This window comes from Littorina saxatilis, linkage group LG17 (genome assembly GCF_037325665.1).
Source record: "Littorina saxatilis isolate snail1 linkage group LG17, US_GU_Lsax_2.0, whole genome shotgun sequence".
NCBI classification, from domain to species: domain Eukaryota; kingdom Metazoa; phylum Mollusca; class Gastropoda; order Littorinimorpha; family Littorinidae; genus Littorina; species Littorina saxatilis.
In genome coordinates this window covers 34,453,812-34,468,731 of record NC_090261.1, presented here as the reverse complement: position 1 = coordinate 34,468,731, position 14,920 = coordinate 34,453,812, and the positions used below count along the sequence as shown (strand labels likewise).

At 40.0% G+C, this 14,920-nt stretch overlaps 2 protein-coding genes across 2 annotated transcripts; one reads left to right on the top strand and one right to left on the bottom strand.

Annotated features, from left to right (window-relative positions):
- Positions 1-113: 113 nt before the first annotated feature.
- Positions 114-8,166, bottom strand: LOC138953627 (ATP synthase subunit s, mitochondrial-like). The gene is made up of 5 exons (XM_070325505.1): positions 8,026-8,166; positions 5,944-6,059; positions 2,441-2,649; positions 1,815-1,977; positions 114-1,351 (listed from the first exon to the last, which is right to left on the bottom strand). Exons 1-5 carry the CDS (start codon positions 8,047-8,049, stop codon positions 1,189-1,191), a joined length of 675 nt encoding a protein of 224 aa, XP_070181606.1. The 5' UTR covers positions 8,050-8,166; the 3' UTR covers positions 114-1,188.
- On the top strand, positions 8,101-14,920 carry LOC138953626 (distal membrane-arm assembly complex protein 2-like). The gene is made up of 5 exons (XM_070325504.1): positions 8,101-8,266; positions 9,513-9,691; positions 11,915-12,135; positions 12,693-12,855; positions 13,328-14,920. The coding sequence occupies exons 1-5, from the start codon at positions 8,213-8,215 to the stop codon at positions 13,581-13,583; spliced, it is 873 nt and encodes a 290-aa protein (XP_070181605.1). The 5' UTR covers positions 8,101-8,212; the 3' UTR covers positions 13,584-14,920.

The following is a 14,920-nucleotide window of genomic DNA, read 5'->3' as shown; positions in this document are numbered from 1 at the left end:
AAATCTTTAGTCTGAAAATTGTTCACATGCAGTTCTTAAATCACATGCCTGGAATGGCATGTTCTTCCCACACGTACAGGCAGCATAAAACGTTGAAACCATTAATAAAAGCACTTAGTTCATAGTCTTTATTTACACAAAAATAAAATCCCAATGCGTGATATATCAGCACTTGACTTATGCATGGAAAAATCACTTCTGGTACACTTTGAAACAAACAGAAAATAAGGGAAAAAAACAACCTATTACAACCCCTATTCAATCACATGCTAATTCTGTAAAGCTTGTCATTCCCCATCAACATAAAGACAATAAAAAGCACCAGTAACAAAATACAGGAGAGCTATATCATCCTATGGGCATAATATATTATAAGTATACTTCATATCTGGCGAGTGAATTTTTGGCAGATATCATAATTATTTTGCACGCATTAGCAATGCTTATAATTTCACTCGCACGTACCCTCACTTTTAAAACCTCATTGGTTTCTTTAGGTCTTCTTGGCACAACTTCTTTCATCTCTCGTAGAATTCGACATGCAGGTGTCTACCTGTCAAGTATCACAGAGGGTATGACTTCAAAACTCAAGGCGGGCGGGGATGTAGCTCAGTCGGTAGCGCGCTGGATTTGTATCCAGTTGGCCGCTGTCAGCGTGAGTTCGTACCCATGTTCGGCGAGAGATTTATTTCTCAGAGTCAACTTTGTGTGCAGACTCTCCTCGGTGTCCGAACACCCCCGTGTGTACACGCAAGCACAAGACCAAGTGCGCACGAAAAAGATCCTGTAATCCATGTCAGAGTTCGGTGGGTTATAGAAACACAAAAATACCCAGCATGCTTCCTCCGAAATCGGCGTATGGCTGCCTAAATGGCGGGGTAAAAAACGGTCATACACGTAAAATTCCACTCGTGCAAAAAACACGAGTGTACGTGGGAGTTTCAGCCCACGAACGCAGAAGAAGAAGAAGAAAAACTCAAGGCAATTGTGTGCATGCCTCACACAATTGCATGCCTCGCACCAGAAAAAAGACTGCAGACACCACTATCATTTTATTTTCACTTTCCAAACCAAAATGACCAATATCTGTCTACCATTTCCTTCTGTTTACTTTCTTCTTCTTTTTTTTATGTTTAAAAAATGCTTGTTTTTCAGGTGAAATAGTGCAACAGTCTGGTCAACCAAAAATTAATGTTTGGAATCTTTTGACTCGATTTTCTCCCCTTCCTCCACGGGTCTGGATTCAGTGAACTGGACATCACACTTTGGTAGAGCAGATTTCAGCATGGCCTCAGCCTTTTGTTGATCCCTGACTTCTGGTAGGCTGAACAAGATCAGTTTCTTCAGGTTCCTGGAAAAAAAAGATTAAGATTTGTTGGATTTTGTTTTCTTTTGTATGATCCATAACACCTGTTGCTTTGAAAGTTATACAAGGAGGGAGAGGCAGGCTGCCGAGATAGAAAAAAAGGATGTTGAACACGTGTGAATATTTTTGTTATCCAACTTTATTCAGCCCCCATGACAAGCAGTATTATTCAGAAGCAAGGTTTACTTTTTACCAGTAAGAAACAGCCTTTACAAGAATGTTGAAGCGCTCATTTTTGTGCTCCATCTCCATCGCCATGACCAGCAAAATATTTAGAAGGTGTTCTTAAGTTATTACCAGTAAAAAGCAATCTAAGCTTATCCAGAAAATGTCAAATTGTAAACACACATACACACACATATGCAACGTTTCATAACCATATGTCCAGTAGTTTTCTGGTAACCGTTGTACACACACACACACACACACACACACACACCACACTCACGTGAGCTCTGTCAAAGGAACGAGACCAGCATCAGTGATATCTCCACAGTTGCTCAGCTGCAGAAACTCCAGCGTGTTCTTCACAAGACTCAGATAGCCTATTGCATCATCGTAAAGATAACGGCAGTCGTGGAGGATTATACGTCTCACATGCTTCAGGCCACCTGTTTGAATAGAGAAAAAACAAAAACAAAAATAAGTGTGTTTTACTTCAATTTTCAGATTCATGTTTTATTCCTTAGACATTTTGAAAGTTCCCTATAGCAGGGGCTAGGGACATCCATAGGTGGCATAGCCAGCTTCTTAGGGCATTACAACATTATTTTTATTTGACAGTGCTCCAGAAAAATGTCTTCTGAAACAGAAGGGGCAAAGTACGGATTTGTAAACAACTTTGTCCCAGGCATAGCTGGGTATATATAAGCTTATGAGAGAGTGCACTATTTAAATTTGACTTGAACAAAGTGAACCTGAAATCAGTGGATCAAAGTTTACAACAGACTGTTCTACTTTAATATATAGAGCAGCTATTAAAGAAAGGACAATTAACAGTCTCTCAACAGAGCATACTGCAACCAAATTAGGTCACAACCCCTAGCAGCAGTTGACAAAAAGTAAATATCTTACGTAAATGAGGAAATCCAACAGCCATTACGGCAGAGCTGGTAGCGTCAATCCCCTCGATCTTGTAGCGCTCGTAGTTGGAGCCAGGAAGGAGGTTGTAATCCTTTTCCCAAAAGTCTTTATCCTTCCACTTGACGGAAGCCCCACAGCGCAGCAACCATTCGGCGCACGCACGGTCAGGACCACATTGTTTGATTCGATCTGGATCAACTCTGCAACCAAAGTGTACGAATTAGCAGGTACATTTTCTCACTGGAAGACCACATTGTTTGATATGGTCTTGATCAACTCTGCAACCAAAGTGTACGAATTAGCAGGGATGCAAAATAGCCGCCAAACGGCGAAAAAATCGCCGTTTTTACTTTTTGAAATCGCCGTTTTTCATGCACAATCGCCGAAAAAAAAGAAGAGGAAAAATGTAAACCGAGCATGCCTCTCGGTGTTTATTCTCAAGCGGGCGAATCCGAAAGCCGTATTCTTAAACGGGCGAAGCTGTAAACCGTTTGTCATTTCCAAACACGTGAGCGCGGGCGCGTTAACTTGTGCCTTCCCGAAAAATGGCTTCGTGCATGAAGTTCGTTGAACGCGGGTTTGAAAAGAAAATCAAGGAAAACGCAAAGAACGAGTGGAAATAGGAGTGGTTGGACAGAAACGTCAACGAGCAAAGAGTAGGCGATGTCATCCGCAAAATTGAAAAAGCCGGAAACGCATTTTGTGTGGCGTGTTCGAAACCAGTGGTGTATGGCAGCCGCGGCTTTGTGGCCATTGAAGAACACATTCGACTAATAACTAATTGTGGACACACACATTATCACTTGCAATGCTTAATCAATACTCACAGCATAGACAGTAAGAATGTTTTCATTGTGTGACAAGGTTAAGAGACTATTTTTAAAGTTTTTCTATGACACAATCCAGATGTTTTTATTTTATGCCAGAGATTGAGTGAGAATTTTTGGCTTCTTCAAAGACAATAAGATCATTAAGGATCTTGTCTTCATTTTGTGCCAGGTGTTGAGTGACAAGCCTTCTTTATGTGCAAGGTGTTGAGTGACAATGTTTAGATTTTTCACAGACAATAAGTCCAGATGCCTTCAAGCTCATTTGTGCCAAGAGTTTAGAGAAGGTGTTTAGTGGCTTCAGTGACAGTAAGGATATAAGATCTGCATTGTGTGTCAGGGATTTGAGACTATGACTGCTAAGACACAACCATTTTTTTAATTGTCTGTCAGAGACAAAGTTTTAAAGTTTCAAATACATCCAAAGCAAAGGGATTTTTACAGTTGCCATTACAGACTTTGTGACTTGCCAATGGCATCTTGTCAGTGCCATGGATTGATACAGCTTGCAGACAGAGTGAGTCAACATATCTCTGTCTCCCTGTCCCTCTCTCTCCAAGTAATGTCATGTGGCTGCTTTATACAAGTATATGATTGTCCATATTTTCAATGATCAGAAGACAGAACACTCTAGTCTAATGACTGTTCATTTGGTAAAAATATTAGTGATACTAAACTCTATAGTCTAAAAGCAGTAATTTTTCTAAAGTAAATTTAGTAAAACAGTAAGTATTGTACATTATTTTAGACACTGTGAATATAAGTGGTTTTTTTTAGGGTAATATTGCCGTTTATGCATGTTTTTAGTCATTAATTTGTTCATAATGCTTCAGCTTCAGGGGGCAGCGCCCCCTGAACCGTCGCCAGGGCGTTGCCCCTGGACCCCAATGGGGGCCTTCCGCGGCCCCCAGACTCCCGCCACTTTTCCTCTTTTTTTGTTTTTTTTGTTTGCATCCCTGATTAGCAGGTACATTTTCTCACTGGAAGACCACATTGTTTGATTCGGTCTGGATCAACTCTGCAACCAAAGTGTACGAATTAGCAGGTACATTTTCTCACTGGAAGATAAGAAGCCAAAACAGGTCTATGTTATGGCTGTGCCTCATGACCTCATATATTGTTCAAACTTAACTTAATTCAGGCATTTGTTTTGTGGCGCAAGAAAGTGCAGTAATTTGGCACTTTGTTAACTGACATTACAGACGCAACGTCCAGGACTATTTTTTTCCCAGCTCTATCACATCCGACTCCTCTGCAGACAGTATTACATCCATGTGTAAAACACCAGGAATACATGTGCATGTATTTTCTAGCTTGAGATAAGACAGGGAAAAAAAAAAATTCCAGTTCGCGGACAGACCCCATTTTTTTCCTCCAGACCCTAGAACTTTGTTTGACCCTTCAAAACAAAAAAAAATATGGAAAGAATGTTCAAAAAGATTAAAAATAACAAAACTCAATTCTGCAGGCTTGACAAGAAAAGCTACTTTTCTCCGAAATCTAGGGAACACAACTCGCTTGAGTTCAGGCCAACAAAAATCCACAAGCACATGAGTAAAGATAAAAAAACCCACATAAGTACAATAGTGCATTCAGAAAGTACTATACACTGTCTAAGCAAATTTGTGTGACCCCCCCCCTCCCCACTAAATTAATGACAAATGTTCATTTTAGATTGTGCATAAGGATTCAACAATAAATGCGGACATATTATCCTACAAGGATATTTTTCTTCTAAGGCAAAAAAAAAAAAAGTTGTATGTTTCTGGTAACATGGCTACACAAAATAGGGTAGGTAGGTAGGGTTTTTGTTTTTTTTGGGTTTTTTGTTGTTGGTCAGGGTAGAACTAGAAAATAACTATACAGTGACGCAAAGAGACTGGACTTACTATACAAAGAGAAAGACAACACATTACAAAACAAGAAGAGCAAACGCTCGATCGAGTCACTTTCGCAGTTCTGAATATTATATGAGGCATCAGATGGACAGGAAGAAATTGCTATTCACAACACAATGAGTTACGTTCACATAAAATTTGAGCCCGGTCACTTTTATAGTTTCCGAGAAAAGCCCAACGTTAAGTTGTGTGTTGCCGAACAGAAAAGGCTAGTTATCTCCCTTGTTTTTCTGATAACGTTCGTAAAAGGCTACAGATGTAAATACTTTGATGTAAAGAATAATCCTACAAAGTTTCAATCACATCCGATGAACTTTGTCAAAGATATAAAATGTCTAATTTTTCCTTTGACGCTGACCTGTGACCTTGAAAAAGGTCAAAGGTCAACGAAACCATCGTTAAAGTGTAGAGGTCATTGGAGGTCACGACTAAACAAAATATGAGCCCGATCGCTTTGATAGTTTCCGAGAAAAGTCCAACGTTAAGGTGGTGTCTACGGACGGCCGGCCGGACGGACAGACTAACACTGACCGATTACATAGAGTCACTTTTTCTCAAGTGACTCAACAAATGAGACAAAAGGGATGCGGGGTTATCCCCCTTGTGTTGTCTGCCGTCTGTTACTTTCGTTTTTTGCTTTTTTTTTGTTTTTTTTGTTTTAAATGCAATTAAAAAAAGTCTAGGGTCGGCGGGAAAAAACTAGGTAGGGTCGGGTGACCAGAAACATACAACTTTTTTTTTTGGCCTAACCGTAAAGAACTTTACTTACTGGTTAAAAACAGAATTCAGCCAGGCCCAGAAATGTCTGACTGGTGGCTGTCTTGAGCAGACATTGACATTTTTGACAAAACTACAGCTGTGGGCTCTGAAGATGGAGGCATGGCGCTGAAAGTGAAATGAAAGATAAGTAGAAAACACAATAAAGTGAGTATCTGTGAGTGAGTGTGTTAGTGGAGGGCCCCAAAGGGGGGGTATCATCACGATCACGGGAAGGGAAATTTTAGCTTTCACGATCACAGTTACCTTGATTTTTGTTTTCACGATCACGAACACCAGTGGCAAATCACGGTCACGGTAAAAGTTGCAGGTACAGAAAGCACGTGTCACGTGTGGGGGGTTGCATCTGGATCATCATGAAATCCGAGGAGAAATCGCACCTCTCACCCCCTTTTGAAAGACATTTTTCTTCAACGATTTTTGTGATGAAAAGTATGAGTCCTCACAATCTCAATTCTTCTTCATTGCCTATACAGCTTGCTGTCGAATTTACCTTTTTCGTTCAAGGAGAGGCTTCCTTTCCCTCCAGAAACATCAAAAACCGTTCAGCTTCAAGGGGGCAACCCCCACCAAGGGGCTTAGCCCCCTGGACCCGCATCTGTAACCCCTCCCCCTAGTACTTACCTAGTCCGCCCTGATAGATCAACATACCTTGACATTTTGTCTTCGGAAAGACGGACCCGTAGCCTGACCTTTCCACCAAGGAAGGCATTCTCGCGGCCTGCTTTGGTCTAGCTTGAATCCACAAAATATAACAGAAGTTCGATGACAGTACCGCTGCACGCCATTTTTGATCTTCGAATTCGAATTTGACTGAATGCACTCAAAACTTTAGCACGAAGCCCTTCCATTGGATGAAGTTTGGCAGACTTTTGTAATTCGCCTTCTGATTCGATCTCTTTTTTGTGTGATTGGTTCTCTTAAAGGGAAGCAATCGCTGTCAAAATCTTATTTCTGAATGTGTTGTTGCTTCCCTTCAATCGGGATTGGCTCCTTGACGAATAGAGGATCATTGAGTGATACAGCTGTGAAAAATGTACGTTGAAAATAAAATGCTTTGCAATAATGCCCATCACGATCACGAAAACAAATGACGATCACGATCACGAGACTTGATTTTTTTGTCATCACGGATCACGGGCAAAGTCCCATCACGATCACAGAAATGGAAATTTCGGCAATCACGGTCACAGAAAGGTCAAACAAGAGGCGAAGCCTTCAAGGCTCACGTAAGAAATCGACAAACAGTAACACAAACTCAATCACTCCGTCACACATACACACCCACACACACAGTAAGCTTAGGTGACACTGTGCAAGAAAGAGAGACACTAGATCTAGATCTGTCTGTCTGCATGTAGCCTACTTACAGGGACACGACTGCCAAATAGTCTCGGCCCGCTCAAAATAACAATGACCGAGACCACACACACCACGCGAGAGAGAAAGACTACAGGGAGGCATGCCGTCATGATGCATTAATTGACGTCAAACACTTTTGACCGTGACGTAATCTTATGCGAGCTTTATCCATAGTCTTGGATAACCACTCACACATAGACTCGGAAATGTTAAAGTTTCTACCACAGACATACACACGCACAAACACACACACACACGCACACACACACGCACAAACGCACAGACAGACAAAGTTACGATCGCATAGGCTACACTTACGTGAGCCAAAAACGCCGCCAATCACGATCACGATTTTAAACCCTTTGGGGCCCTCTAAGACTAAGTGAGTAAGAGCGTGCACATTTGTTTATGTGTGTGTGTGGGCATGTGTGACACTGTGTGTGTGTGTAGAAAAAGCAAGGAAAAAGCAAAACACTCCTGGTCATAGTAGTAACGTGCGTACCAAGCTCAGCTGTCTGTGCGTCTACTTTCCATCTTGTTTACGCATTCCCTGACCTTGTATTTAATTGCGCATTGAAATTCTTAGTGCCCGTGCCTTCTTCAATAGCTCTCATAAAACAAAGCAAACACACGAACACTGTTGATCCTTGTTCTGCACACAACTGATACTGTACTTGGATACTATTTCACGCACAACCCATCAATCTCATACCGAAAATGCAGACAGCGCCATCATTCCTTGGAGAGCTCTTCTGAGTTAGAAGAGACAAAGATATAATAGTGCACATTCCTCGACTCCAAGCTGAAGAGTTCCACATGTGAAACACTTGGAGGGCACAGTGTTTGCTTAAAGATCCCACTGTTGTATTGTCGTGTGCCGCGACAAAATTAGTTGCACGATGAATGGGATCAGGTGCGCCAGACTGGGAGGCTGCATTATGCAGTCGATGCAGGTAAATGTTATTCCAGTCCCGGTGTAGTACGTAAAGAACTCTGAACCGGACCACAGGCGGAAGGTATCGTCCACTGGACTACTATCACAGAAACTATTTCTGTGATAGTAGTAGTCCAGTGGACGATACCTTCTGCCTGTGACCGGACACCCGGCCCAGTGGCAGTGAGAAACTTTGCAAGGCAGTATCATCTATCCTCAAAGCAAATGTCGTGTGCTAACAAGTGCTACACGCAGGACTGGAACTAAGGGGGGGGGAGGGAGGGGAGGGAGGGGGTCCTGGATTCCGGGAGCCCCGCCCCTTTACCTGGCAAATGTACCTTTTTTTCTCAAGGAGAGACCCAAAATACCCCTTTCAAAATCAAATACTACAGTACAGCAACTGTACCGCTGCCTTATTCAGAAGCCCCTCCCTGTCATACACTAGGTCCAGCCCTGCCTAGAGCTTACTCAGTTACTGATATGCTCTTGTCTAAACATATTTTTAATACCATGTATTATTCATTTTTAAGGTATGCAAAACCGAAGTGTTGCCTGGCAAGTGCAGACACCTTTTCAGGGTTATCATTAGGATGAACTTGCTATTGTGCAAAGAAAAGATCTTGCTAAACTGTATAATTCACTTGATGTTTTTTTTGTTTTGTTTCATGTTTTGTTTGTCAGTGTCACTGTTAGGGAATGAGAATTTATGATTTATGCTTGTGAACTGCAAATCTGTTCATCATAAGCATTTTCAGGAAATCTGCATTTGTGAACTTATTCATTTTACTGCAAGAGAAGCCAGAGACAAATAATCAATTACTTAGAGTAGGACCAACACTTATTAGGCCAAAAAGAAAAATATGTCTGTTTCCGGTAACCCGACCGACCCTATTTTTAAGCGCCGACCTTAAAGGTTTTTTCGCTTTTCGCACACACAAAAACAAAAAACCAAAAAATATGAAGTCAAGTATACTTTATTTAGTTTCAATATATCTAGGTCAAAAACATGTGCTAAATAATTGTACGTAAACTAAGGAAGCGTTTAAAAAAAATAAAAATAAAAACGTAAAAAGACGTTAACAAAACGTAAGAAAAAAGTTTTAAAAAAAAAATTAAAATAAAAAACGACCGACCGACCCTATTTTTTTTCGGCGATGTTACCGGAAACAGACATATTTTTCTTTTTGGCCTTACAATACAATCCTTACAAACCGTATATATAAATTATAATACATGTACATGTATCAACTTTCAATTTTTTTCAGCGTCATACAAACTTCATACCCATGGTTATGCAGAGACGGACAGAATGGCAATATTCATCAAGAGAAGGAATTCCAAGGGAAATAATCACCATGCTGACGCAAAACTATGATCTCAGTAAGCGGGGCATCATGGAGTACATGGACAAATCAAGATGGAGGGCTGTGAAAGAAGATCACAAGTAAGGCAACCAAAAAGATGAAGTAGAAGTTAATGAAATAGATGCATGATTGTACGAATCCGTTTACTAAGAGACTAAAATATTTCATAATATCACTGGATGGTGAGGATGACAAAAGAAAACAAGTCGCGTAAAGCGAAATTACTACATTTAGTCAAGCTGTCGAACTCACAGAATAAAACTGAACGCACTGCATTTTTTCACCAAGACCGCATACTCGTAGTTTCGTGGCAAAGGCAGTGAAATCGACAAGCCAGAATAGTGCGGTAATGGTCGCGCTGAGCGGAATAGCACGCTTTTCTGTACCTCTCTTCGTTTTAACTTTCTGAGCGTGTTTTTAATCCAAACATATATATCTATATGTTTTTGGAATCAGGAACCGACAAGGAATAAGTTTAAATTGTTTTTAAATCCATTTCGGACATTTTATTTTAATCATAATTTTTTTTTTTTTTCAGAGCTTGTCTTTAATCCAAATATAATAACATATTTTTATGTTTTTTGGAATCAGAAAATGATGAAGAATAAGATGAAACTATTTTGGATCGTTTTGTACAAAAATAATTTTAATTAGTTTTTTCAGATTTTTAATTGCCAAAGTCATTAATTAATTTTTAAGCCTCCAAGCTGAAATGCAATACCAAAGTCCGGCCTTCGTCGAAGATTGCTTGGCCAAAATTTCAATCAATTTGATTGAAAAATGAGGGTGTGACAGTGCCGCCTCAACTTTTACAAAAAGCCGGATATGACGTCATCAAAGACATTTATCCAAAAAATGAAAAATACGTCTGGGGATATCATACCCAGGAACTCTCATGTCAAATTTCATAAAGATTGGTCCAGTAGTTTACTCTGAATCCCTCTACACACACACACAGACACACACACACACAACGACCCTCGTCTCGATTCCCCCTCTATGTTAAAACATTTAGTCAAAACTTGACTAAATGTAACAAGTCGCGTAAGGCGAAAATACAATATTTAGTCAAGTAGCTGTCGAACTCACAGAATGAAACTGAACGCAATGCCATTTTTCAGCAAGACCGTAGACTCGTAGCATCGTCAGTCCACCGCTCATGGCAAAGGCAGTGAAATTGACAAGAAGAGCGGGGTAGCAGTTGCGCTAAGAAGGATAGCACGCTTTTCTGTACCTCTCTTTGTTTTAACTTTCTGAGCGTGTTTTTAATCCAAACATATCATATCTATATGTTTTTGGAATCAGGAACCGACAAGGAATAAGATGAAAGTGTTTTTAAATTGATTTGGACAATTTAATTTTGATAATAATTTTTATATATTTAATTTTCAGAGCTTGTTTTTAATCCGAATATAACATATTTATATGTTTTTGGAATCAGCAAATGATGGAGAATAAGATAAACGTAAATTTGGATCGTTTTGAAAATTTTTATTTTTTTTACAATTTTCAGATTTTTAATGACCAAAGTCATTAATTAATTTTTAAGCCACCAAGCTGAAATGCAATACCGAACCCCGGGCTTCGTCGAAGATTACTTGACCAAAATTTCAACCAATTTGGTTGAAAAATGAGGGCGTGACAGTGCCGCCTCAACTTTCACGAAAAGCCGGATATGACGTCATCAAAGACATTTATCAAAAAAATGAAAAAAACGTTCGGGGATTTCATACCCAGGAACTCTCATGTCAAATTTCATAAAGATCGGTCCAGTAGTTTAGTCTGAATCGCTCTACACACACACACACACAGACAGACGCACATACACAACGACCCTCGTCTCGATTCCCCCTCTATGTTAAAACATTTAGTCAAAACTTGACTAAATGTAAAAAGAGGGAAAAAACACTTATTGCGGAACAGGTTTCTGTTAAGTGTTATTGAAAACACAGAATAAGCTAGTATTTAAGCTTCAGACGTTCTCAGATCACATGGAGAAAAAGAGCTTCATATAGGTACAGAACATAAATGAAAATTGAAATGCTTGCCGCTAAAAGAAAAAACATGAAACAAGGACATTAACATATATATATGATATATATATTTGTAACACTAAAAAAAAACAACGGTACTGCGTTTTTCTCAAACCCAACTGCCACTTTCCATCACCTCTTCTAATCCTTTATTTAATTCAATAAATCTAAGAAAACTATAACAATTTGGTATGATTTAATAACTAAGAATTAAAAACAGATTGTTCTTTACACTGTGTTTAAGTCTGCATCAACTTTCCATTCCCTAAGGTTTGTCTCAGAACGATACAGAGTTCTGGGTCCTGATTTAGCAGCGGCCCACTTTCTGGTCAAAAGAGGCGCCAAGGTGAAGTTTCATGGTCGCAACACCTGGTTCAAGAAAGACAAGGAGGGAAACATGTACCTACCCAGCCAGTACGTACCTGGCATGCACCTTGAGGCCGTCGACGCTTCTGGAATGCAGTGGTCCTATGTTGCCTTTGAAAACATGAGTAAGTCTAGATTTTAAATCTGAGTAACTCAGGTGCTTAAACATGCTTCCAGAATGTGTGGATCCCAGGTTCTCTTTGACGATAAGAGAGCAACTTTTTGGAATTTAGGTATGTTGGAGCCATGTAATTTGCTGCTTCCGGAACAAATTGTAAGGGCAGATTTGTTTGCCGTTTTGTAGTGTTTATTCAGGCTTTGTTTATTTGGGTGGTTTTGTTGTGAAGTATGGGTGTTGCAACAATTTTATTTTTAATCAATGAAAAACCAGAAGTTAACATGTGTTTGACAAGTTTTTTCCCCCCCAAGCTGTTGCACACTGATAATATTGAAGAAAGGTAGTCGTTCCACATTGGACAGTAGAACCTCCCTTTTCTGGACATAAGTGACTGCTGGGAAGTACACAAATCTGAGAAAATTGGGTCTTAAAAATGAGGGAATCTTAAAATGGGGGTAAATTTACAGACGTTATGAACAGATCTAAAAAAATTCAATGTCTTAAAAAGGGAGAAGTCTTAAAATGGGTGGGTCTTAAAAAGGAGGGTTTCATTGTATTTTGCAGTTGATTTGGAACACCTGCGCTACCTGAAGTTCAGCAAGTGTCGGAACTTTGACAACTGGTCATTAGCAAGGCTGTATCAGTTTCAAGATACCCTGGAGTTTCTGGACATAAGTGACTGCTGGGAAGTGACAGAAAATGGACTGGCTTGTCTGTATGGCCTCAAGTAAGTGTACAGTTTCCATCTACATGTAGAACTGTTGAAGGTAACGCTCTGCGGATGTGCTGGCTTCAATCATCTGACCGCTCTACTGCGCCACACTAAGTTGTAGATCTATTGCAATTTTTTTCTAGACAGGAATGTCATGCAGATAAAGTTATTGCAAATATCAAGGCTGCATCCAAATAGTGACATGGAGTAAACAAAGCCATGTTGTTCAGTGCTGAAGAAATAAGTCATTGTAATTATTTGTTACTAGACTAACTAGCTGGAACAGTTGGGTGTTTTTCAAAGCGAGAAATGGTTGTAACTTTAGAAGTTCACCAATTTAAAGAAATGTTTGTAAAAATCAGAAAAGATATAGATGAGCACACTTCCTTGAGTTTTTCACATTCAGTCCCTTCTTATTTGTTATCCTCTTTTGTTGTTGTTAATTCTTTGTTTATTGTTAAGACTTACACACAACTAAATTGTGCAGGAAGCTCACGGGCCTCAATTTGAGTGGCCTGTCATTAGTGCAGAACATGGGGCTGATGGTTCTTCTTCTTGAAGAGGGTCTCCCAGAGTGCACCATCTTCGGAGTGAATGAGGAACAGCTCAAGCCTCCCAGCGAGGACTCGATCGGCCATTTGTCACAGAGGATGGATGCCATTATTGAAAGTCAGAACCTACCGACGGAAGGCTCTAGTGAATCGCCGTGTGAAATTGTTCATCTTCACAAATCGCAATCCTGACAGAAGCCATCTGTTTGATTATGATGACAAGTTGACATTTGCTGGTGACTGTGTGTTGATGTTGGGTGAACGACTTGAGTCGAAAAACAAAAATAAAGCCTGATGCTTTTCTTGAGAAATGTTGCAGACTGAACAAATTTGCTGCTGGTGTTAAAAACCATGTGCCATAGAGAAATGCAAGGGACAGTAAATTATTCCGGTAGCAGTTTTCTCAGATGAAGCATGTGGCATGCGCGCTCAAAGAATTGTTTAGGGGGGGGTCTCTGTTGGATCTTGCCAGGTGTTTGAACCTGACCTATTCTGTTGTGTGTGCACAGTTCATAAATGCATCAGCAAGCCTAGAATGAAATGCTTTTTTTGAAATGTGTGTTTGTGTGTGTGGTGATATGATGAGGGGCTTATACGGAATATCAAGTTGTTGCTTTTTCAGGTTCTCAAGGTAAAGGTACTGTTACAGTGAGATGGAACTCATGATGAACAAGCGTTTTGAATGTTATTTAACCTTCGCCGGTGGTGGGTCCGTTTGGACCCAGAAGGGTGTTTAATTGCAAATATCTCTGAAACTAGTTGGAATTTTTTAATGAGCTTTTAAGAATGCCTCAGGCACCTAAAAAGCTCTTTATGTCCTAACATTTCAGCGAGAAGAAATTAAAAAAGGTCAAATTTAGACTACAAACATTGTGGGGCCGTGCGGACCCATGTTTCTCAAAGGAAAACCGTGCAGCTGCGTGTGGATTTGCTACCCCCCGCGGGTTAGGGGGAAGAATTTACCCGATGCTCCCCAGCATGTCGTAAGAGGCGACTAACGGATTCAGTTTCTCCTTTTACCCTTAAGTGTTTCTTGTATAGAATATAGTCAATGTTTGTAAAGATTTTAGTCAAGCAGTATGTAAGAAATGTTAAGTCCTTTGTACTGGAAACTTGCATTCTCCCAGTAAGGTAATATATTGTACTATGTTGCAAGCCCCTGGAGCAATTTTTTGATTAGTGCTTTTGTGAACAAGAAACAATTAATAAGTGGCTCTATCCCATCTCCCCCCCTTTCCCCGTCGCGATATAACCTTCGTGGTTGAAAACGACGTTAAACACCAAATAAAGAAAGTAAAGAAAGAAAGTGTGGGTTTGCTTGTCAAGAGTTGAACATGTGAGAGAATAGTTATTACATTTACTTCCCAAACTCATATTCACTTGCAGGTAAACTGTTGAGAAACATGTGAAAGGCAAAAGTGCTTAAAACAGCAGTGACTTTACCTTGATATTGGTATAATTAATTGCCTGATATTTCTTGCAGTTTTGTTCTACACCTATTGCTGTAAAATAAACGAGTAATAACATGT

What these genes read in the sequence shown, in the direction of transcription:
- LOC138953627 (XM_070325505.1), bottom strand. Translation starts at nt 8,049, where the DNA reads ATGATGGCGCTGTCTGCATTTTCG. An exon ending in TGGCGCTGTCTGCATTTTCG is followed by an intron (nt 6,060 to 8,025) that starts GTATGAGATTGA and finishes TTTCACTTTCAG; the next exon opens with CGCCATGCCTCCATCTTCAG. An exon ending in CTGAATTCTGTTTTTAACCA is followed by an intron (nt 2,650 to 5,943) that starts GTAAGTAAAGTT and finishes CTTTGGTTGCAG; the next exon opens with AGTTGATCCAGATCGAATCA.
- LOC138953626 (XM_070325504.1), top strand. Translation starts at nt 8,213, where the DNA reads ATGAATGGGATCAGGTGCGCCAGACTGGGAGGCTGCATTATGCAGTCG. An exon ending in GCTGTGAAAGAAGATCACAA is followed by an intron (nt 9,692 to 11,914) that starts GTAAGGCAACCA and finishes CCATTCCCTAAG; the next exon opens with GTTTGTCTCAGAACGATACA. An exon ending in TGTTGCCTTTGAAAACATGA is followed by an intron (nt 12,136 to 12,692) that starts GTAAGTCTAGAT and finishes TGTATTTTGCAG; the next exon opens with TTGATTTGGAACACCTGCGC.